At 51.7% G+C, this 24,445-nt stretch overlaps 2 protein-coding genes across 2 annotated transcripts in view; one reads left to right on the forward strand and one right to left on the reverse strand.

Annotated features, from left to right (window-relative positions):
• Positions 1–3,092: 3,092 nt before the first annotated feature.
• LOC125342819 (PRAME family member 20-like) lies at positions 3,093–4,577 on the forward strand. The gene has a single exon (XM_048335125.1). It carries the CDS (start codon positions 3,093–3,095, stop codon positions 4,575–4,577), a length of 1,485 nt encoding a protein of 494 aa, XP_048191082.1.
• Positions 4,578–18,259: 13,682 nt separating this feature from the next.
• Positions 18,260–24,445, reverse strand: part of Itpr2 (inositol 1,4,5-trisphosphate receptor type 2) — a 128,707-nt gene continuing 122,521 nt past the window's right edge. The window contains 2 exon segments of the mRNA XM_048335153.1: positions 18,260–18,405; positions 19,694–19,855. Of these exon segments, the coding sequence (XP_048191110.1) occupies positions 18,319–18,405; positions 19,694–19,855 (249 nt within the window). The 3' untranslated portion in view covers positions 18,260–18,318.

The following is a 24,445-nucleotide window of genomic DNA, read 5'->3' on the forward strand; positions in this document are numbered from 1 at the left end:
AGCACAGTTGTTCTTGAGATTTTAAGAAAATGGCATGAGACTTCAGGCACTAATCTTTTATCCTATAGATACCATTACGTCATGTCTTCCCAGGTCCACCAAAAGAAAGAAAAGTAGAAAGATAGGAAGGAAAGAAGGAAGGAAGGAAGGAAGGATCTATGGGTAATTAGTGTTGTGGTTCAAGTCATATGGAGACCACTACCATTTACATAAACAGCTAAGACACACTAACCAGATCCTGAGTGCAAGTTATACTTTACACCAAAGTACAGAAGAAAGGGAGAGAGGGAGGGAGGGAAGGAGGGAAGGAGGAACACAGGGACAGGGGTAAAAATAATACAGATAATTTGATGGATGCTCTATATTCAGCTGGCTGCCCTTGTTTTTCTTTTAGTTTTTGTTTCTGTTTTTTATGATATTTGAATCTCTCAGAAACCTTCATTTCTCTGCCAGTATCCACACACTTATATCCAATAAACTCAAGAACACTTCAGAACTCCTGTTTTGGCTCGAGTGGTAGAACACTTGAGAAGTTGGGCTGTGTGAGTCATGCCGTTAATCCCATCACATTTTAGTTCCAACCACTGTTTGCATTAACTGAAAATACATCACTCATCCACGGTGTGCTGTGTGTGGCTCAGAAATCCCATCATAAACTGCTCTTTGGTTGAGATGGGATAATGAGGGCAGGGCTGGGGGGTATAAAGATGCCCAGGGATCAGGTAACAGCCGCAGAGCCATAGAGTCTGAAGGCAGTGCCTGGTCCTGCTGGGGTTCAGAGAGCCCTGTACACATGACCCACATCTCATCCACCAAGAGGACCAAGGAGACCCCAACCTCACCAGAATTAGTGGTGTGGCCCAGGTTATAGAGCGCTACCCTTGAGCAGAAGAGGCTAAGCAAGTGTTTGAGACTTTAAACACTGGTACAAATGAAAAGGGAATAAGAGGATGATAAACCAGTCAATGCTCACAAACTATATTTGATGATCACTCAAACATAGAACAAAGATGTTGCTCATCCAAGGTACTTGGGAAATAAAAACCTGAATCAGGGTGGAATCTCAGATCTTACTAGATCAGATATGTAGGATTGATAGCAATAACGATGGCTTCTCCTGATAGGGAACTGCAGAAAACATGACTACAAATCAGGAGACTGTGTGTTTGTTTCACAAAGAATGCACCCCACCACTGTGCACAACTAATGCATACTCATAAAACAATGATCAAAATAATGCAATAGCAAAAACTCAGTGAGCCAGCCCTCAAGGCTCACACTATTAAACCCAGACCCTCAGGAGGCAAAATCTGAGGAACCCAGTTCAAAGCCAGCCTGGCTCTGAATGTCCCTGAGACTCATCTCCAATGACCCAACCAAAAAATACAGAAATGGTGCTGTTGTTCAGTTGATAGAGGGCTAGCACGGAGTATCAAAGCTCAGGGACAGCACCATGGCGCTGTTTTGTCCTTCAAATGCATAATATACTGAACACGGAAGATGTCCCAAGCTTATAGCCTCATTCCTCAAGGCATTCCCACAGATGGCCCAGTACCCTGAGCCTACAGAGGTCCCAAAGGAGAGCAGCCAGCCCAATTTATACCTTCCACCAAGACATGTGGACATTCTGTCTTCTTTTCCCTCCCTCCCTCTCTCCCTTCCTTGCTTCCTGCCCTTGTCCCTTCCTTCCTTCATGGCTTCTTTCCTTCCATTTTTTGTTCTTTCCTTCCTTGCTTGCTTCCTGTCACCTTCTTTCCCTATATCTCTGGGTCCCTGTCTCCCTCCAAAAATTCCTGACTAGCGTCCTCCCTTCTTTCCTTCCTTCCTTCCTTTCTTTTAATTTTGTGCTGAACTGGGTCTTGAACTCAGGGCCTGGGAGCTGTTCCTGAGCCACTTTTTGTCAAAGCTAGTGCATTACCACTTACACTAATGATCAAATCCTACAATATCTCACAGACTTTTGGCCCAGTTTGGGTTTGAATTGTGACACACCGTTCTCAGACTTCTTCAGTAGCTAGGACTCTAGGACCACCAGAATTTTTAGTGAGGAGTTTCTTGGGGATAATACTTTGACATACATTCCTCCCTGGCTGGCTTCTCAATGGGGTCCTCAGATCTCAGCCTCCTGAGTAGAATTACATGCAGGAGACATTGGAATCCAGTATGAATATTTCTTTCTTGCTTTTTGTTTTGGATTTATCATTTTATTTTTGCTGTGCCTGGGCGGGCACAAAGGGAAGACTCCTTAAGGGGAGAACAAATGAACTGTGGTCTGCATTTTCAAGGCACATTTGATCAAAACTCAACCACTACAGCTTCAACTACTGAGAATTCTCATCCCGCGGTTTGTTGCAGAAGTAGAAAGGCTTCCTTTGGATTTCATGGGAGGTCATTAGTTATTTGATGTTGAATTTCCCCTCATACCATTTCCCCATTAGTATTGTGGCTCAAGTGGTAGAGCACTAGACTTGACAAACAGCACATCAGGTACAAAAGCCAGGCCCCGAGTTCAAGTCACCATTCAGGACAAAGTAAAAAAAGAAGGAAGTAAAAATGGAGGAAGGCAGGCAGGAAGGAAAGGAGGATGGGTGTTTGAAGGAAGGGAAGTAGAGATAGAGGGAAGCAGAAAAGAAGGTAAAGATATCGAATTTTCTAGACTGTTTGTGGGTGGCATAAAGTTGGGCTAGAAGCTGTTCTTGTGTCTTTTGCACTGAGGGCAGTGGAAGAACTGTGGGAGTTCTGAAGGATTTAAGATAGCAGACAGTCAAGTCTTTATGTCTACTTGGTTTTACGTTTCAAAGAGGACCTCCCAAGTGTGGGTCCAGCCTTTCATCCTGTCATTTTTTGGATAAAAGAGTATGTGAATTTATCTCCAGTGCCACACCCAACCAAGGTGTGATGGTATGGCTCAGAAATCCCATCAGAAGCTGCTCTCTGATGGGTTGACATGAGATAGTGAGGGTGGGGTATAGGGGGCATAAAAGGGCCAAGTGATCAGGAACAGCAGCAGAGTCCCTGAGTCTGCAGTCAGAGCCTGGCCCTGCTGGGATCCAGAGAGCCCTGCACACCTGACCCACATCTAATCCAGCAAGATGAGCAAGAGGACGCCACCCTCGCTCCAGCATCTCGCCATGCAGAGTCTGCTGAGTCAACCGGCCCTGGCCATCTCCGCCTTGGAGGAGCTACCAGTGCTGCTGTTCCCGTCCATCTTCATGGAAGCCTATACTGGAGGCCACAGAGAGGTGCTGAAGGCCATGGTGCAGGCTTGGCCCTTCCCCTGCCTCCCCCTGGGGGACCTGGCACAGTCACCACACCCACGAACCTTCAAGGCTGTCCTGGATGGGCTCAATCTGCTACTTGCCAAGAAGGAGCGGCCCAGTCGCTGGAAACTGCAAGTGCTTGGTCTGCAGAAAGAGCATCCGAACGTCTGGACACGGGGGTACACGGCCGTGGCCCAAATCTCCTATCCAGACATCCTGACTGAGACGCCAACAGTGAGTTGCTGTTCAGAGATGACAGAAGAGCAGCCATTGAAGATAGTAATGGATCTGACCATTAAACATGGTGCCCGTTACTCACTCCAATCTTACCTGCTCAATTGGGCCCACAAGAGGAAAGCACGAGTCCAGCTGTGCTCAAGGCAGTTGAAGCTTCTGTCTGACTCCTTCCCTGAAATCCAAAAGGTTCTGGAGATACTGAGGCTAGACTTTGTCCAGGAGTTGGTGGTCAGTGAATTCTGGAGTCCACATACCATGCAAGTATGTGCTCCTTATCTGAGCTGGATGAGAAACCTTCGCCGCCTGAAGATTTCCAACACGTTTGACCATATGTATACTGTTGAAAGGCAGAGTCCATACTGTGCCTGGAAGTTCAAGGCCCGCTATTGGCATCTTCCCCATGTCAATCAGCTTCATATGGAAACCATCATGTTCCATCCTGAAAACCTGCTGTCCATCCTTAGGAGCCTGGGGCCACTGAAGACCTTCTCGCTGCATATGTGTTCCCTGGGGGAGGCGGACTTGGAGTCTCTGTCCCAGAGTCCTCACACTGGACAGCTCCAGCACCTGCTTCTCAGGCATTCATCCCTGGGGGGCTTCAGACCTGAGTCCCTGAGGGACCTGCTGGGGTTCCTGGCCTGCACCCTGGAGACCCTGGCCCTGGACCTCTGTGACCTGACTGATGCCCAGCTCTCTGCCATCCTGCCTGTCCTGAGCCAGTGCTCCCAGCTCCGCTTCATCAGTTTCTATGGCAACCCTATCTCCTTGGCCGCCCTCCAGGATCTCCTGAGCCTCACGGCCAGGATGGGCCATTTGAAAAGGGGGCTCTATCCTGCCCCTCTGGAGAGCTACGAAGACCCAGATGATGGTGACCCAGAGGATATTGACCCTGAGAGATTCGAAGAAGTTCTGGCTAAGTTGGCACTGGCATTGAGAGAAATGACGCCAACCCACAAGGTCCACATTGGTACCGAGTATTTTCATGAATGGAGTAAGTACCAATCCTATCGCCTGGAGCCTGATGGATCTTGGCTGGCCACCGAGGAGAGCCTCATTGGCCTTTCAGATCTGCCTGTGTAGTCAGCCATCTCTCTCCTGGAATCCCTTCTCAGCATCAGAAATGAAAGCCAGGACAGAAGTGCATCCTTCAGGACACCTTTACTTCAAATTCAGCTATTGCTTTCCATGGATGCTCTGAAACCCCAGGAGATCCTGAGCTCTTTTGGGGGTGCATGTGTCCTGTGCACATCCCTTCAAGAATCTGGAGTGAATTTGCTGGGAAAGAACAGGAACGTGACCTTGTTTTCCTGAATGGCTGTAACGAAACCCCTAAGTTGTGGACTAATAGATTACTAAGTGTAATTACTGTGTGCATCAAACAAAAATAAAAAGAAATGGAAAAGCAAGGACGAGTAGAAAGTATCATATCAGGGTACCATAGCGTGAGAGAGTTGGGAGTTGCGTTGTGTTTTCAGTGTTCAGATTTTCAGTGTCCATTTGTTCAGAGATGTTAGTGTGCAAGGTCTTCAAGGGTGAGTCATTGGAACCTGGCTGTGTTCGACTGGATGATATCTGCATCCCAAAATCACAGAAATGTCAACAAAGCCACATTTTATTTGTGTATATTTATATGATTTATGCCTCAATACAAAAAAATAATCACAACTTTATTGAAGGCTATCAGAAGGTACAGAATAATTCCTTAATCTGTGCAGTCCCAGTATAGGAAATAACTATATGGTGTATTCAAGTAATCAAATGAACATTGCCTATACCCCAGAAAATGAGATGTGAGGACAGGGATTCAAAGGCAGCCCAGGCAAAAAAGTCCATGAGACTCGTGTCTCTAGTGGGAGATAAGAGCCTGCCTGACTTCCCGCAGCCTTTCTTCTGAGTTCAGTTCTGGAGGAAGTCCCTCCATCACTCTGGGCACTATGGCTGATGAGCAGAAAGGGTTCTGTTACTTGCATGCGAATATCACTGGCATTTGATTTTGAAATTTCCCCCACTCCCCACCCCAGCTTTTCTTCAATTTTGATCTATTAATGTTTGGCTTTGGCTATGATGTTTGGCTGTTTGGTTGTAGTATTTAGTTTTCTGAGACATCGTTTACTTCTCTTAGAAATCAAAATTTGATCGAAGTGGCATGACAATGAGGAAAATTCTTCATTTGCTCTTGGTATATCTTATAGACATATTTATTTCATGTCTACTGAGATACACCAAAAGAAAGAAAAGTAGAAAGGAAGCAATGAAGGGAAGGGAGGAAGGAAGGAAGGAAGGAAGGAAGGAAGAAAGGAAGGAAGGAAGGAAGGTCAGAGGGAGGAAGAGAGGGAATGGAGTTAAGAAGGAAGAAAAAGAAAGGCAGAGAAAGAGAGAGTATGAGACCGGGACAAAGAGACAAAGAGGATAGGAGGAGGCAAGGAATGAAGGAAGAAGATTACAAGGAGGGAACGAAGAAAAGAAGGAAGGCTGACAAGAAAGAAGGAAGAATGGGAGGAAAGAAAGAAGCAGGGAAAGGAGTGAAGTAAGGAAGGAAAGAAGGCAAGCTTGGAGGCTCGCAGACAAGTCGGGAAGAAAGAAAGGAAAACAATGAAAAAAGACATTGAGAGACATGGGGACAACTCAGAAAGTCCAGATCTGTACCACTTCTGTCACGTGGTTAACAAGTGCCAATTCTATAGTCTGAAGCCCAGTGTTTCCTGGGTATTCAGAGAGGGGGTCCTCCCGCCTTTTCTGATCTGCCTGTGTAGATGGGACCCTCTCTCCTGTAATAGCTTCTCAGGATCAGAAATGAAACCCCAGACAGAAGTGCCCTCTCCAGGGGACCTGAACTCCCATGTTTGGTTGGGGTACAAATGACAGTTCACCTTGTGCTGTGCCTTCCTGTTCAAGCATGGCTGTAGAGCCCCAGGAGTTTCAGTGCTTTAGGGGGTACATGTGTCCTGTGCACACCCCATCCAGAATTTGGAGTGAATTTAGCTTGTAAAGAACTGGAACCTGGACTGGTTTTTACCAATGCTTGTAAGCAAACTTCTACATGGGGAAAAATGCCTTCTTACCTGTAACTTAGTGTGTCACTCAACCCAAACCAAAAAGTTTCTAAAGCATGAGCCAAGAGATAGCATTTCTTGGCACCAAAGAATGAGAGTAGTTTTCATGGCTAAAATCCGAGCTACACTGAGAGTCTGAGACCTGAGGATCCCAGTTCAAAGCCTGCCTGAGCAGGGAACGCCTTGAGTCTCCATTCAACCTCCAAAAGAGCCAGTAGTGGAGTTGTTGTTCACGTCCTAGAGTCCTGGCTGGCATTGAGCACAAAAGCTCAGGCAAAGCCCAGGTGTGCTAGAACTGGCACAAACGAACACACAAACACATCAACCCATGACCAGGTTCCAAACGACCTAGGCCATAATCTAGATAAAGGGAAGGAAGAAAGGAGACATGAGGGAAAAGAAAAGAAGAAACAAAATGAATTGAGAAAAAAAAATGGAAGAAAGGAAAAGAAATGAAAGGGACAGAAGGAGGGCTGGGGATATGGCCTAGTGGCAAGAGTGCCTGCCTCGGATACACGAGGCCCTAGGTTCGATTCCCCAGCACCACATATACAGAAAACCGCCAGAAGCGGTGCTGTGGCTCAAGCGGCAGAGTGCTAGCCTTGAGCGGGAAGAAGCCAGGGACAGTGCTCAGGCCCTGAGTCCAAGGCCCAGGACTGGCAAAAAAAAAAAAAAAAGAAAAAGAAAAAGAAAGGGACAGAAGGAATGACCAAGAATAAAGGAAAAAGACACAGAGACGGAATGTCCCCAAGTCTTTGCTGATGTTTTAGCGCTGGGCTGGGGATCTTCTGGGGTCCTTCCCAGCCCCAGGGCAGCAAAGCCTCATGGGGCTGCTTGGAGGGGTGACAGGATAAGGGAGGGAATTGTTTTGCATCAGTGTAATTTATAATTTCAAAGAGTAGGTGGGGAACACGCCCTTAATCCTTTCACTTTTGTTCCAAAGCAGGATTTGAACTAACCAGAGAGTGACACCCCTTTCTAGTTGTACTAGAGGGATACCTCACACATCCCCTCAGAAGCTGCTCTCTCATTGGCTAGACCTCCTTTGAGAGCAAGAGAACTAATTTGTTCATCTCCCACACATTTGGGGATGAGTTGCCTACATGGTTCACCCAGTCATGGTTGAGATTTGAGGAAAATGGCACAAGAATGCTGGCAATACTTCATTTGCTCCTCTTATATCGTATAGATATATTGTTATTCTTTTTTTTTTTTCTTTTTCTTTTTGGCCAGTCCTGGGGCTTGGACTCAGGGCCTGAGCACTGTCCCTGGCTTCTTTTTGCTCAAGGCTAGCACTCTGCCACTTGAGCCACAGCGCCACTTCTGGCCGTTTTCTGTATATGTGGTGCTGGGGAATTTAACCCAGGGCCTCATGTATAGGAGGCAAGCACTCTTGCCACTAGGCCATATCCCCAGCCCTCGTATAGATATATTTACTACATGTCTACCCAGCTACCAAAGAAAGGAATGAAGCCAGGAAGCAAGGAAGGAAGGAAGGAAGGAAATATAGAGCCAAAAAAGACCCCAACTCAAGACAGCAACCATTTGGTTGTTTGTTCAACCTAGGAGTAACCCAGAGCCCCCCCACCCTCAATTCCAGTAACTGACTTGGTTGTGCTGAATCTAAACCATTTGTGCTAAAATTGCTAACCATAAAGTACTTGACAAAGCCATTTTGAAATCAGGCTCCACTTTGTACTATAGCTGACTTAGATTCCCATAGATTCTAGGAGATGACTACGCTAGCCTGAGGTAAGCAGGCCATGGGATACAATTGTCCCAGCTAGCAGAACAGCTTATCAGGACCAAACTGACTAGGAAGCCCCCAGACCACCCAGGAATGTCTCTAGCCCTGAGACAATCAGATTTACCTTATCCTCTTGTCTGAACACCTGATTGCTGTAACTCTCCAGGAAGCCCCCTGCTAACTCTAACCACCCTGGAATGTCTCTAGCCCTGAAACAATCAGATTTGCCACACCCTTTTGTTCGAACACCTGATTACTGTAACTTTGTGATTTTTGCCTTTATAAACCCTGTGAAATTTCAGCTCAGGGCCTTCCTCCTAACCTCTGCTTTGTCGGAGTGTAGGACAAGGCCTGAGCCACAGCCCGCCTGAATAAAGCCTTGCTTTTGAATTTCGGAACGTCTGGCTCTCGGTGGTCTCCTTGGTGGTCTTCTTGCGACTTGGGTATTTCAGAAGGAAGGACGGAAGGAAGAAAGGAAGGAAGGAAGGGAGGGAAGGAGGGAGGGAGGGAGGGAAGGAGGGAGGGAGGGAAGGAAGGAAGGAAGGAAGGAAGGAAGGAAGGAAGGAAGGAAGGAAGGGAGGGAGGGAGGGAGGGAGGGAGGGAGGGAGGGAGGGAGGGAGGGAGGGAGGAAGGAAGGAAGGAAGGAAGGAAGGAAGGAAGGAAGGAAGGAAGGAAAAGAATGAAGAAAGGAAGGAAGGAGGGAAAGGGTGGGGGCTGGCAGCCAGGTAGGGAGGAACCACAGCACCACTTCCGGCTGCATCTACAGGAAGGTCTCGTCTTTCTTGAAAAGCTGCCCGCCATTCTGCCAGTGCTCCCAGCTCTGCTTCTTCAGTCCCTATGGAAACTGCATCTCCATGGCTGCCCTGCAGAACCTCCCGACCCTCATGGCCAGGCTGGGCCATTTAAGAGGAGGACTCTATCCTGACGCCCTCAGAAGTGAAAGCAAGACCGAGAGGCATCTCGAGGGGCCTCCCTCCAAGGTTCCGCATGGATGGAAGAGCCAGTGTGTGCTCCTCAGCTTCCAGTCGATCGTAGCTCTGGAGCCCCAGGAGTGTCTGAGCGCTTTGGGGGTACCTGTGTCCTGTGCACACTCCATCAGGGAATTGGAAGTGAATTCAGCCTGGAAGGAACTGGAACATGACTTGCCTTTTCTAAACGGGCGTGTGCCAATCCCTACGTTGTGATGCAATCCCTTGCTGTGTGTAACTTACTATGTCCATCCATCAATCCATGAAAAATGAAGAGCATGAATGGAAAGACAGCATTTCTTGGCACCAAAGAATGAGAGTAATATTGTGGCTGGGCTCTTAGCTACGCAGAAAGTCTGAGGATCACAGTGCAAACTGGAGAGCCAGACTAAAGCCATTTTGAAGTCAGGCCCCACTTTACCATGCGAACCTGAGATAAGCAGGCCCTGTGAGCAAACCCAGGACAAGTTTCTTAGGGTCCAGCCAGTCAAGAACTCTAACCGTCTGGGAATGCTTAACTCTAACCACCCCCGGAATGCCTCGAGCCCTGAGCCAATCAGATTTGTACCCGTGTCCTAATCTTGCTTGTTTGAACACCTGATGGCTGTAACTTTGTTTTTTGCCTTTATAAGCCCTGTGCAATCGCAGCTCAGGGCTTCCTCCTAACCTCCGCTGTGTCAGTGGGTAGGACGAGGCCCGAGCCACGGCCCACTTGAATAAAGCCTTGCTTTTGCCTTTCGGAATGTCTGAGTCTCGGTGGCCTTCTTGGTGGTCTTCTCGCGACTTGGCATAACAGTTGGGGGCTGGTCCAGGATAGCCCCAGAGACCCCCGAGACCCCAGACTCTGAAGGTAAGAAACAGCGCTGTTCATTTGTCTTGTCCTGTAATTTGTCTGTTTGTCTGTATTGTTTCCTTTTTGAGGACGGCTGTTCCGACTCGTATTTCTTGAAGGGGTTGTCAAAGCATACACACTTACTCGGCAATCCTGGGGAGACTGGGGGATGCCCCAGACTCTCCACCATTGAAGGGGGACCCCTGGAACCCCGCCTTCAACTTGGGTTCCCTCCTTCTGCACCCTTGCAGGAGGTTGTGGGCCAATTTGGAAAATCTCCAACTCGTAGCTTTTCTTGTTCTCAGGCCTGTGTGTTTTCCTCCTTTTGTATTGTTTTGTTTTTTGTAGCCTTTTGGACTGAACATCTGATCAGAGCTATGGGTAATATTCTATCTTGGGGACCTCCATCTAGCCCCCTAGACTTGATTCTAGCTCACTGGAGGGAGGTTAAGGAGATAGCTCAGAACCAAGGTGTGGCCTTTAAGAAGGAAAAGAGGATCACCCTGTGCAAGTCAGAATGGCTCACCTTTGAGGGAGCTAATTGGCCACCCGAGGGGAGCTTTGACATAGGTAAGATCAGGACTTTACAATGCCTAGTCTACACCCCTCGTTTGGACCATCCAGACCAAGTTCCTTACACAGACAGCTGGAGGGAACTCGTTGACAGGGACACTCCAGCTCGGGTACGGCCTTTCTTACCAACTCCCTCCTCCACTCCTTCCCCTACCCCAATATGTATTCAAAAGACACAGGTGACAAGAGAGAAACCAAGAAGGAAGAGAAGAAATTGTACCCACCTGTCCTCCAGGGAGGAAGCACAGAGGAGGAAATGTTTCCCCCTCCATACTCCCCACCCCAGTTAACTATACAAGAGGAGGACTCTGAGGAAGATGTTTCAGCTGTGCCCTCCGCCCCGGAGGGCCCCGCTCAATCAACTCGCCGGCGCCAAAGAATTACATCTCTTCATAATTCTGTTGCCCTTCCCCTACGCCCTATAGGCCCTGTGGATGCAGATGGTCTACAACAATTCCAATACTAGCCATTTGCTACTAGTGATCTTTACAATTGGTGTGCCCAAAATGCCCCCTTTTCTGAGAAACCCTGGGATTTAATTCGCTTGCTTGAAACTATACTTTTCACTCACCAGCCCACTTGAGATGATTGTAGACAGCTTTTACAGGTCCTTTTCACCACTGAGGAGAGAGATCATATCCAAGAAGCGGTCCGGAGACTTATCCCCAGCCACACTGGAGCGCCCATCACAAATCCTGCCTTGATTGACACCTATTTTCCTGAGACCCGACCAGCATGGGACTACAATATGGCTGAAGGTAGGGAGCGACTCCTTGTCTATCGCCAGGCTCTGTTGGCAGGTCTCAAGGCAGCAGCTCACCGACCTACCAATATGGCCAAAGTTTATGATATTAGACAGGGAGAAAGTGAAAGTCCGGCAGCATACCTTGAGCGGCTCATGGAAGCCTTTAGTCAATACACCCCATATGATCTTGAGACCCAGGAATCTGCTCAGATGATTATATTTGCCTACATAAATCAAGCCACACCAGACATAAAGTGAAAGTTGCAGGCTCTAGACAGGCTTGGTGAAAAATCTGTTAGGGATCTAGTAGCAGTGGCGGAAAAGGTTTCTAATAAGAGAGAAACAGGAGAACAAAGACAGGAAAGGAAGGACAAAGAATGTGGAATCAAGCAAGAAAAGAGGAACAGAGTTAAGGAAAGGAGTTTGGCTAGAATTCTGGAGCAACAACAGGCACAACACAAGGACCTCAGGGAAATCCTGACCTATGTGCAGGCAGGAAATTTTAGACAGTCCTCCTCTCCAAGTAAGGAGCAGGAGCCCAAACCCCAATCAAGAGTGGGGAAGAATCAGTGTGCCTATTGCAAGGAGGAGGGGCATTGGATCAAAAACTGCCCAGAGCTAGCCAAGAAAAAGGAGGAAAAACAGAAAGTATGATCAAGAGTTTTGCCAACCTTAGAGTTGGTTGAGGACAGTGACTGAGGGGGTCGAGGCTCAGACCCCCTCCCTGAGCCCAGGATAACACTGAAAGTGGAGGGGAATCCAGTCATGTTCATGGTAGATACGGGAGCAGAAAATTCAGTATTACTAACCCCAAGAGGGCCAATGTCCACTAAAACAACCTGGGTCCAAGGTGCGACGGGCACTAAACCCTATAAATGGACTACCGGAAGAACAGTGGACTTGGGAGTGGGCCAGGTAACCCACTCATTTTTAGTCATCCCTGACTGCCCTTATCCATTCCTTGGACATGACCTCTTAACAAAAATGAAAGCTCAGATACAGTTCACAGGCAGTGGGACTTCTGTGATGAACTCAAGAGAAAAGCCTGTTTGTATACTAATAACTAGAAAATTAGAAGAGGAGTATAGGCTATACCAGCATCCCAAACCTGAGTCTCTGGAAAATGAGTGGCTACGGGCATTTCCCCAAGCATGGGCAGAAACTGGGGGAATGGGACTGGCAAAACATCGTCCTCCAATCTTTGTGGAACTCAAAGCCGGGGCCGACCCAGTAAGAGTTCGCCAGTACCCTATGTCACTAGAAGCAAAGAAGGGGATCACTCCTCACACCAGAAAATTGTTAGATTTAGGAGTCCTGAAGCCCATCCAGTCAGCCTGGAATACTCCAATGTTGCCTGTAAAAAAGCCTAATTCTAATGATTACAGACCAGTGCAAGACTTGAGAGAAGTTAACAAGAGAGTAATGGACATTCATCCAACAGTCCCAAACCCATATACCCTGCTGAGCTCCCTGTCACCGAGCCATGTGTGGTATACTGTTTTGGATCAAAGGATGCTTTCTTTAGCTTGCCCTTAGCCCCACAGAGCCAAAGCTACTTTGCATTTACTTGGCACGATCCTGAGATTGGGATAAGCAGTCAATTGACCTGGACCAGGCTGCCTCAAGGATTCAAGAATTCGCCTACCATCTTTGATGAGGCGTTACATGAAGACCTGAGTGAATACTGCTACAAAAATACTGGAATAAGCCTATTGCAATATGTAGATGATTTGTTAATAGCCGCTCCAGACCAAAATAGCTGTCTAAAGGGAACAGCTAGGCTCTTAAAGACTCTTGGCAACTTGGGCTATAGGGCCTCCACTAAAAAGGCACAAATCTGTAAACCTGAAGCCACCTATCTGGGCTTCATATTAAAAGAGGGCAAGTGTTGGCTGTCAGATGCACGTAAAGAGACTGTGCTGAAAATCCCTGTGCCTAAGTCAGGCAGACAAGTCAGAGAGTTCCTGGGAACAGTGGGTTTTTGCCGGCTGTGGATAACTGGGTTCGCTGAGATGGCCAAGCCTCTATATGAAGCCACCAAAAACCTCCCAGAATTTCATTGGACTGAGCAGATGCAAAAAGCCTTTGAGGCAATCAAGAAAAGCCTTCTGGAAGCCCCTGCCTTAGGCCTACCTGATTTGTGGCTGAAAATAAAGGAATAGCAAAAGGGGTGCTCACCCAACCAATTGGACCTTGGAAACGGCCAGTCACCTACTTGTCAAAGAAATTAGATCCTGTCGCCACTGGGTGGCCTCTGTGCTTAAGAATAATAGCTTCAGTAGCCCTCTTAGTAAAAGATGCAGATGAGTTGACTCTGGGACAGAACCTGACTGTGGCCACTCCACACACTCTAGAGGGGGTGCTAAAACAATCACCCAACCGGTGGATGAGAAATGCCCACATGGTCCATTACCAGACCTTGTTACTTAACCGCGCACGTATCAGCTTCTGTGTACCAACAGCATTAAACCCAGCAACTCTGCTGCCAGATCTGGATCTGGAAGCGCCCCTGCATGATTGTGAGCAGATCCTGGCCCAAGCACATAGCCTCAGGCCAGACTTGCTGGATTCGCTGCTATCACATGCCAAGTACACCTGGTTCACCAATGGCAGCAGCTTCACTCCGGATGGAAAAAGGTATGCGGGTGCGGCGGTTACCTCGGATACTGAGATAGTGTGGGTGGAGGCACTCCCTCAGGGGACTTCTGCACAAAGAGCAGAACTAGTAGCACTAACAAAAGCCTTACACATGGGAAAAGGAAAGAGACTAAACATCTATATGGACAGCCGGTACGCTTTTGCTACCGTACATGTCCATGGAGCAATCTACCAAGAGAGGGGGCTACTGACAGCCGAAGGAAAAGTCATTAGAAATGAGCAGGAGATTGTAAGCTTCATCCGGGCCCTATGGGAACCAGCAAAGATTGCCATTATGCACTGTCCGGGCCATCAAAAGGGAGTTGATTCGGTGACTAGAGGGAATAATCTGGCCGACCAGGCAGCTAAGGAAGCAGCCCTCCAGCCCAGAGCAGAAGTATTGACTCTAGTAGACCCAGGGCCATGAGCTTTGCCTCCTGTGCCCCAGTATTCCCAAGAAGACTTGGAGTGGATAAAGAAAATTCCCATGGCCCACAATACCCCAGACACAAAAGGAAACAATGACTGGTGGAAAACTGGTGAAGGGAAACTTATCTTGCCACAAGGGCTGGGTAAGGGGATCCTTAAGAGAATCCACCGAGCTTCTCACATGGGAACCCGAAGAATTCAGGACTTGCTCCTACACTCCAAAGTGAAAATCAGACAAGGAGATCAACTTATTGAAGATATTGTTAAAAATTGTAAGGCCTGTCAGCTCACCAACGCCCCCAATCAACAAGTTACTAAAGGAGCTCGCCTCCGTGGGGATAGGCCAGGCGTGTATTGGGAAGTAGATTTCACAGAAATTAAACCTGGAAAATTTGGATACAAATATTTGCTAGTTTTTGTAGACACCTTTTCAGGATGGGTGGAAGCCTATCCAACAAAGCATGAGACCGCAAATGTAGTGGCTAAGAAGATCCTGGAAGAAATCCTACCCAGGTATGGCTTCCCATCCACCACTGGGTTGGACAACAGACCGGCCTTCGTCTCAAAAGTAAGTCAGGGAATAGCCGCTGCACTGGAGACGGATTGGAAATTGCATTGTGCTTATAGACCCCAGAGTTCAGAACAGGTAGAGAAAATGAATCGGACTCTAAAAGAGACCTTAACTAAATTGGCCTTAGAGACTGGCGCAGACTGGGTGTCACTCCTTCCTTTTGCTCTGCTTAGAGTAAGAAATTCTCCCTTTCAGCTTGGCTTTACTCCTTTTGAAATAATGTATGGGTATCCCCCCACCCATTATCCCTAGCCTTCAGACTGAATTGCTTGCTGATTTGGATGATACTGAATTTTTGTGTAAACTCGATTATTTGCAGCTTGTGCACAAAAATATGTAGCCCCAACTTAAGGCATTATATGATTCCGCTTCTGTCCCTACCCCCCATTTATTAGGACCAGGGGACTGGGTGTTCATCTGGAGGCATAACCCCAAATCCTTAGAACCACAGTGGAAGGGACCCCACGTGGTGCTACTGACTACTCCCACCGTCCTCAAGGTAGATGGCATCGCCACTTGGGTCCATTGCTCCCACGCCAGGCTAGCTGACCCCTTTGCCCTGGACGACGACTACCATGGTGGAACATGGGAGGTCTCCAAGCACCCAACTCAGCCGCTTCGCCTTCGCCTCAAGAAAAGAAAGTTAGACTGAATATTGTTATAATTTTCTTTTTGCCTTCTTTCCTTGCTACCCTGGCTAATATTGATGCTATTTTGGCAGCTCACTCCAAAGTGGGGTGATCCCCTTATTTTAGCAACTAAGGAAGCCCCCTTAGGAACCTAGTGGCCAGACTTAGTAGTAGACTTATGTGATCTGGCCGCAAGCAACTGGGATGTGCCAGGTCACTCGAACCCAAACCTGAATGAGCAGGAGTCCTGTAAAGTCCCATGCAAGCAAGAAGGCATTGGTAGTTTTGGGCTTGCTCAGGAATACGGGTATAGCCACCTGACCCTTAGAGCACAGCTGAGAAGTTTATGTATTATTTTGTTGCTGACATTTGGATCTTAAACACTATACAGCTAATGGTGAGTCTGTATAGCTGAAAGTTAATTTCCAGTTTGAAGTAATCCTGCAGCCCCTTGGTAAAGTAGACTAAGGTTATAGGTTTCTGGCTAGGTAAGGTCAATGTCCCTCAGTCAGCCTGAAGAAGTTACAGAAGATGGATGATCCTCGCCCATCAGCCCCCCTTTAAAACCAAGGGACCAGAGTTGTTTTTGGTTACTACTTTAGGCCCTATTGGCCCATGCCTTACCTCTATACCATCCCCTAGACATGCAAGCCATTGAAATGGACAGAAGGGAGCCATGATTGGCTCCCAAGGTACCAAAGAGAAAAGGGGGAAAATGAAGAGCCAGACTAAAGCCATTTTGAAGTCAGGCCCCACTTTACCACGCGAACCTGAGAAAAACAGGCCCTGTGAGCAAACCCTGGACAAGTTTATTAGGGTCCAGCCAGTCAAGAACTCTAACCGCCTGGGAATGCTTAACTCTAACCGCCCCCGGAATGCCTCAAGCCCTGAGCCAATCAGATTTGTACCTGTGTCCTAATCTTGCTTGCTTCAACACCTGATTGCTGTAACTTGTTTTTTGTCTTGCTTGAACACCTGATGGCTGTAACTTTGTTTTTTTGCCTTTATAAGCCCTGTGCAATCGCAGCTCAGGGCTTCCTCCTAACCTCCGCTGTGTCGGTGGGTAGGACAAGGCCCAAGCCACAGCCCACTTGAATAAAGCCTTGCTTTTGCATTTCAGAACGTCTGAGTCTCGGTGGCCTTCTTGGTGGTCTTCTCGTGACTTGGCATAACAAAACAACTTGAGCAGGAAAGGTCCTTGGTGTTTGGGTTGCTTATGTCATTGGAGAATATTGTTGGGATTTTGATGGGTATTGCATTGAATATCATTAAATGAATCCCCTCCCCCAGAGTCACAGGAAGATAAAAGGTTTCTTAAGCACCTCAATCATGAGTCAAACTGTGTTTATTCCACATTTATAAAAGACAAGGAAATCCCACCTTCATAACTTTCTCAATATTTCATGTCACCTGGAGGCATTCACAAGAATTCACAAGAATTCACCTCAATTTTTGTGCCAGTATTGGGGACTGGACTCAAGGCCTGGGGGCTGTCTCTGGGCTTTTTTGCTCAAGATAGGCCCTCCCTGCTTGAGCCACAGCTCCATTTCTAGCATTCTTCTACTGGTTCACTGATGCTAAGAATCTCATGGACTTTCTGGCTCATGCTGGATTTGAACTGTGATCTTCAGATCTCAGTCCCCTGAGAAGGTGGGATTCCAGGTGCGTGCCATCATGCCCAGCTTCAGTGTACCCTAATAGATACACAACTTCTTAAAGAATTCTTACCTGGTGATTATTAGCAGCCTTTTCCCTCCAAGCCTTTTACAATATGCACCTGTACCTGCCTTATTTTGCCAGTCCCGGGGCTTGAACTCCAGGCCCAAGCACTGTCCCTGAGCTTCTTTTTGCTCAAGGCTAGCGCTCTACCCCCTTGAGCCTCAGAGCCTCAGCGCCACTTCCAGCTTTTACTGTTTATGGGGTGCTGAGGAATCGAACCCAGGGCTTCATGCATGCTAGGCGGGCACTCTACCGCTAAGCCACCTTCCCAGCTGCTGTGCCTGCCTCAAAAGCCATTCTTAACAAGTTAAAAGAAGATCACCCTTTGTGCTGAGCGCTGACAATTCCGGGTGAAAGCAGTGGCGTTCCAGTTATGTGAGCAGCTTGAGGACCTGTGCACCCACGTGCTCAGGTCTCCGAGCTGCGTTTTCAGCTTATACATAAAGGCCAGTAAAAGCCATGGGCTGGAAACATTTCCTTTCCACCCCCCCCCCTTTGTGCCAGTCCTGGGGCTTGAACTCAGGGCCTGATTGTCGTCCCTTACTCAGCATTTCACCCTTCAGGTTGGTTCTCTACCACCTGAGCCCACACCGCTACTCCAGGTTTGCGCTGGCCGGCAGGAGGTGGTGGTTCTGGTGGATTTGGGCGTCTCCATGCTCGGATCGCGGCCTCCTGCGTGGCTGGGATGGCGGGAGCGAGCCGCCAGCACCTGCCTGGACCCGAACACGGTTCTCTGCGGGTCTCCTTCCCAAGCCATCCAGTTACGGGCCATGGCAGAACGCGGCCGGCGAAGCTGCTCCTCCAAGCCGCTTTGCTCACCCCCGGCTCCCGGGGCTCCCGGGGCTCGGCTCACGTCTTCAGGGAGGAGAAGGGGCACCGGCGGGAGGCCAGGCCGGGGGGGGGGGGGGGGGCCCTGCCTCAGTGAGGGGGCGCGTGGTGGTTCACGTGGGGGGTGCTGGAGCCCAGGAAGCCCAGCCGCTGCTTGTTCTTCCTCTGTTCGGTCATCTGGGGAGGAAGGGGGGGGGGGGCAAAGGGCACGGGGGCTCAGAGCGGGCGCTGTCCGCGGGCTGGGGTGCTGAAGCCCCGCTCTCTCCCGCTCCCGCTCTGCCATCTCTGGGATGAACTGGAGGACCGTGCTGGAGGACCGTGCTGGCTGGCTTTGATCCCCGGTCCTCAGAGGCGTGGCGTGGCGGGGACTCCGGGCATCGCTCACTGCTACCGAGGGGGCTCGCCGCTGGGACTGAGAGTCCTCAGGGATGACCCGGGGCTCCCCAGCTCTCCAGGGACCCTAACTCCCGGGGGCAGAGGCCCCGCCCCCTCGATCCCTGCCCGAAGCCCCGCCCTGCCGCCCAGGCCCCTCCCTTCCACCCAGGCCACGCCCATCCTCGCAGCCCCTTCCCTCACGCTCGGCCCAGGTCCCTCGCTCTCCGCCAAGGCCCCGCCCCTCACGCTCTCTGCCCCGGCCCCGCCCCTTGCTCTCCGCCTAGGCCCGCCCCTCACGCTTGGCACAGGCCCCGCCCCCCACGCTCTTTGCCCCTCACGCTTGGCCCAAGCCCCGCCCCTCACGCTCTCCGCCCCGGCCCCGCCCCTCACGCTTGGCCCAAGCCCCGCCCCTCACGCTCTCTACCCCGGCCCTGCCCCTCACGCTCTCTGCCACGGCCCCGCCCCTTGCTCTCCGTCCAGGCCCCGCCCCTCGCGCTCTCTGCCCTGGCCCCGCCCCTCACGCTTGGCCCAGGCCCTGCCCCTCACGCTCTCTGCCCAGGCCCCGCCCCTCACGCTTGGCCCAGGCCCTGCCCCTCATGCTTGGCCCAGGCCCCGCCCCTCGCTCTCCGCCCCGGCCCTGCCCCTCACGCTCTCCGCCCAGGCCCCGCCCCTCATGCTCTCCACCTAGGCCCACCCCTCACGCTTGGCCCAGGCTCCGCCCCTCACGCTCTCCGCCCAGGCCCCGCCCCTCATGCTTGGCCCAGGCCCCGCCCCTCACGCTCTCCACCTAGGCCCACCCCTCACGCTTGGCCCAGGCCCCGCCCCTCATGCTTGGCCCAGGCTCCGCCCCTCACGCTCTCCGCCCAGGCCCCGCCCCTCATGCTTGGCCCAGGCTCCGCCCCTCACGCTCTCCACCTAGGCCCACCCCTCACGCTTGGCCCAGGCCCCGCCCCTCACGCTTGGCCCAGGCTCCGCCCCTCACGCTCTCCGCCCAGGCCCCGCCCCTCATGCTTGGCCCAGGCTCCGCCCCTCACGCTCTCTGCCCCGGCCCCGCCCCTCACGCTCTCCGCCCAGGCCCCGCCCCCCTCACCTGCTCCTTGAGCTCCGCCAGCTGCCCGGACAGCTGCCTGGCCAGCGCCATGGTGGCCTCCAGCTTCTCCTGCAGGCTCCGGATCTCGTTCTGCTCCCCGTCGCCCTCGGTGCTCACCAGGGACATGGCGCGCATCCGGGGAAACCAGTCCAGGTTCTTCTCCTGAAGCAGAGGCGCGGGCAGGGGCGTCAGGGGCACCAGGCCTGGCCCCCGGCCCCTCCGCCGGAGGATGGCGCTCCAGGTCGCCCCGGGGTGCCCCTTGGTGGGGGGCGGGGGGGGGGCAGTGGCCGGCACGGGCGCAGGGCGCTCCAGGGCCGGGCCCGGGCCCCGGCCCCGTCCCTTGTGGGGTGCATGGCGACCGGGGTCCACCTGCTCTTCCCAATGGGGCTCTGGGGCCTGGGCCTGGAGCACCGCCCTCTCCAGCGCCGGGGAGAAGATACGGGGTGACCCACCTCAAATCCACATGATCCAATGATCCAATGATCTTTTCTGGGAGACCCGAGGATAAAATTTAGCTATTATTTTCTCCAGTCATTTTCTAAGGTTAAATAATAATAATAAAGCCAGGTGCCTGTGACTCACACCTATAATCCTAGCTATTGAGGAGGCCTGAGATCTGAGGATCGTGGTTCAAAGCCAGCCCAGGCAAGGAAGTCCGGGAGACTCTGATCTCCAGTGAAGCCACCAGGAAACCGGAAGAGGCAGCTGTGGCTCAGAGGGGTAGCAAAGCCAACCTTGAGCACCAAGAAGCTCAAGGACAGCGCCCAGGCCCTGTGTTCAAGCCAGAAAACATGCACGCGTGCACACACGTGCACACACAAACACACCCCAAAACAGAGGCAGCTAACACCTGTAATCCTAGCTACTCAGGGGGCTGAGATCACACAACTGTGATTTAAAAGCCAGACCAGGCACAAAAGTCTCCAATTCCATCCTCACTCCCTCCACAGCTCAAGCCGAGCTGTTGCTCTATTGATGAGTGCTAGCCTGGAGCAAAAGACACTCAGGCACAGTACTTAGGCCCTGAGTTCAAGGCCCAGGACTGGCGTGCATGTGTGTGTGCACACACAAACACCATCTTCCAGTAATGACTAGAACTGAGAAACAGTTTTGACTGGGGAGTGGGGGTCATCGTCAAAGGCTTTGGTGTGTTGAACAAATCCTAGGCATCTTACTCTAAACATGATGGACAGGACCCCCTGGGGGGGGGGGGAGAGAGAGAGAGAGAGAGAGAGAGAGAGAGAGAGAGAGAGAGACCATGCCATCCATTTCTTTAACTTTCCACCCTGGTGTTTGTGTGCCCTCTGAATCCTGTTTTCTCTTATTGCTCAGCCCCTGCCTCAGATTTTCCAGATTTCATCCAGGACACATACACCACCCAGGAACTGTTACTGCGGCCTTCTCCCAGACCCAACGTTGGCTTCTGTCTAAACCATGTGGCTCTCCTCTGAGAACGCTTTACACCTTGGCATTGAGAAATCACACCCTTCTACTGATTCTCTCCACTTTTTAAATTTTAAAGTGACTTTTATTGATTGATTGATTTAGTAAAATTATAGATCGTCAGGGACTGCCCCATGGCTCGGGTGTTGCCTGCCAGGCCGCTGGAGGGCTCACAGGGGCCGGGAATCAACCACCTTCCCATCGGGAAATACCACCTGCATCAGCCCAGAAGCACGAGCCTGAGAGCAACTGGAACCACCCAGACTTGCACAACAAACCACGCCCTCACTGCCAGCACTCACCAAACCGCCTTTTGCCCCTGCCATATAAACCCTGCCTGAGCCAGGCCCAGGTGCCACCTCTCTGATCCCCACCAGAGGGGCGCCCGGGAGCGCACCCCAATAAACTCTCCATCACCACGACCTGTGTCCACGTGCTCGCTCCTCCCCTACAACCTTTCAGTGTCCGACCGTCCAGGCAAAGAAGAGGGGCCAGGGAGACCCGCTAGTGCAACGACCAGAGGCAGAGGCTATAGAACTGGCACTTTATGTGGCAATGACGGAAATCAGTGCAGATCTGGGCTTTGTGACTTGGCCCATAACCCAAAGCCCCAAACGTGGCAAATGTCACAGGGCCCAGGATCCAGGGCGGGCAGGGGAGCACCCTCGGCTTCAATGACCCAGCCTGGCCCTGTGGCCCAGCAGGTTCTGCGGGGCGGCCCTGGAGATGCGGTCTCCATGGGAGCGGAAGCCGCTGTGCTGGGAGCACTGGCTCTGGGCAGGCAGGATGGCAGGGGAGCCGGGGACCGATGATGTCTCAGTCCTGCAGGGCCAGGGTTCCCAGGACGCCGGCCGCTTGCTCCAGCAGAGATGGAGTCGGACAGAAGCTGCAGCTTCCTCGAGCACAGCCGGACTCGTCCTTTCTGCTCCCAGGCCCGCCGGAGCAGGGAGGGCGCCATCTTGGAGGGCCAGGCCCAAGGCGATGATCAAGGGCTGCTCTACAGTCGTTTCCAAACCACAGCTCTCAATTCTTTACTGCCAAAAAATGGTATTTTTCCACTCACACTTTTCCGTTGTTTTTGTTTCTGATTGATCGATCGATTGATACAGTAAATTGTAGCTAGTAAGGGATTGCCCTACAGCTTAGAGTTCTGCTTACAACCATTAACAAGACCACAGCCATGTTCCAGTTCTTTCCACGCTGAATGAACAGCAGATTCCTGACGGTGTGTCCACGGGACACGGGTACCTGAAGAGCGCTAAGAAATTCCTGGGGTTCCAGAGCTGCCTACGATTTGAGCTGGAACGATCAGGACCCAACACCCCCCGTCTCTCCACCCCACGCTGAAGGCTGGAGTCTGCGTCTCGTGGGGGATGAGCTTCGGTCCCGGCTCTCATTTCCGATGAGAGGGGATTCCTCTGACTACGCAGACAGAGCCGGAAGGCCAGGAGGACCCTCCTCGGTGACCTCCCAGGAGCCGTCGGGCCTCAGGCTGTAGAACTGGCACTCGTTCTCCTGGGGAGAGATGTGGGTGCAGATCTGGATCTTCTGGGCCGTCCCCATCTCTCTCAGTCCCTGCTCCAACCTGGCACACACCTGGACAAATCTCTCGGGGTCGATGCTCTCCGGCCACCGCTCTCCGGGGCGGTAGCTCTCCAGGGGCGCGGGGTAGATCCCCCTTTTCAGATGGCCCAGCCTGGCCGTGAGGCTCAGGAGGTTCCGCAGGGCGGCCGTGGAGATGGGGTTGCCATAGAAACTGAAGAAGCGGAGCCGGGAGCAACGGCTCAGCCCAGGCAAGATGGCGGAGAGCTGGGCGTCAGAGATCAAGGAATCCTCTAGCGCCAGGGTCTCCAGGGTGCCGGCTACATGTTCCAGCAGGGCTCGCAGCGGGTTGGCACTGAGAAGGTCCATAAACAAACTCCTCAGCCGCAGGTGCTGGAGCCGCGTGGTACAGGGACACTGGGACAGAAACCTCAGGTCGGCTTCCTGCAGCGGACACGAGCTCAGCGACAAGGCCTTCAGGGGCTTCAGCCTCGTGAGGATGGTGGGCAGCTGCCCGTCAAAGAGGAGGACATCGTGGACGTGGAGCTCCTGCAGGTGTTTCAGCCGCCCCAGACGGGCCCCAAAATAGCAGCAGTGCCTGATGTTCTTGGGGCTGGGGATGTAGAAGTCGTCGGCCATCTTGCAGAAATTCAGGATGCGAAGGTTCGTCATGAAGCCCAGGTTAACCCCAAAAAGATTTATGGTCAACTCGCACGAGAATTTACTCACCAGCAGTTCGTGGATGGAGTCCGGCCTCACCGTATGCAGAGCCTTGTGCACCGCAGGGATGGAGTCGGACACGATCTGCAGTTTCCTTGAGCACAGCTGCACTTGCTCTTTCCTCTCCGAGGCCCAGTGGAGCAGGAGGGCTTGGAGATCGCCCTCGGCGCCGTCGTGGATGGTCAGGTCCGCCGTGATGATCAGGGACTGCTCGTTAGTCATCCCTGGGTCGTGCAGGATGTCTGGATAGGAGATCTGGGCTACGGAGGTGTAGCCCTGGGTCCAAAGCTCCGGTTGCTCCTTCCGCAGATCGAGCACTTGCAGTTTACATCGACCGGGGCGTGCCACCCGGGCAAGAAGCAGATCGAGGGCATCCAGGACGGCCTTGAAGGTTTCCGGGTCTGGTGACTGTGCCAGGGCCCCCAGGGGGAGGCAGGGGAAGGGCCAGGCCTGCACCATGGCCTTCAGCACCTCTCTGTGGCCCCCAGTGTAGGCCTCCACGAAGAGCAAAGGAAACAGCCGCCCCGGCAGATCGTCCAGGGCAGAGCTGGCCAGGGCCGGGTGGCTCAGCAGAGTCTGCGTGGCGAGACGCTGGAGCGAGGGTGGGGTGTCCTCGGCCATCGTGGTGGATGGGAGGCGGATCAGGTGGGGACCAGGCACTGACTATGAGCTTCAGGACTCTACTTTTGTCCCTGGGCTTCTTTATACCCCCAGCCCCGCCCACACCAAGTAACACCTGAGTTGGGGCTTAAATGGGAGATAAACAGTGCTTTTAACCAGACAGTGATAGGATTAAAGGCTTGACCCACGCAGCCCAGCTTCTCTCTGGAATGTAAAACACCATGGACTAAAAAGACTTCCCACTCTTGTACCTTAATTCCTCCCGACATTCCCGTAGAAGGCCCACCGCCCCGAGACTGTAAACAATCGAGAGCAGCCAGCCCAACTTCGAAAATCCCTATCTCTGCCTCTCTTTCTTTCCCTCTCCCCCGCCTCTCCTTCTGCCTGCCTGCCTGCCTTCCTTCCTTCCTTCCTTCCTCCCTTCCT

This window comes from Perognathus longimembris, chromosome 27, assembly GCF_023159225.1.
Source record: "Perognathus longimembris pacificus isolate PPM17 chromosome 27, ASM2315922v1, whole genome shotgun sequence".
NCBI lineage: Eukaryota > Metazoa > Chordata > Mammalia > Rodentia > Heteromyidae > Perognathus > Perognathus longimembris.

Excerpts from the sequence above, each read along its gene's own strand:
- LOC125342819 (XM_048335125.1), top strand. The coding sequence starts at position 3,093 with ATGAGCAAGAGGACGCCACCCTCGCTCCAGCATCTCGCCATGCAGAGT.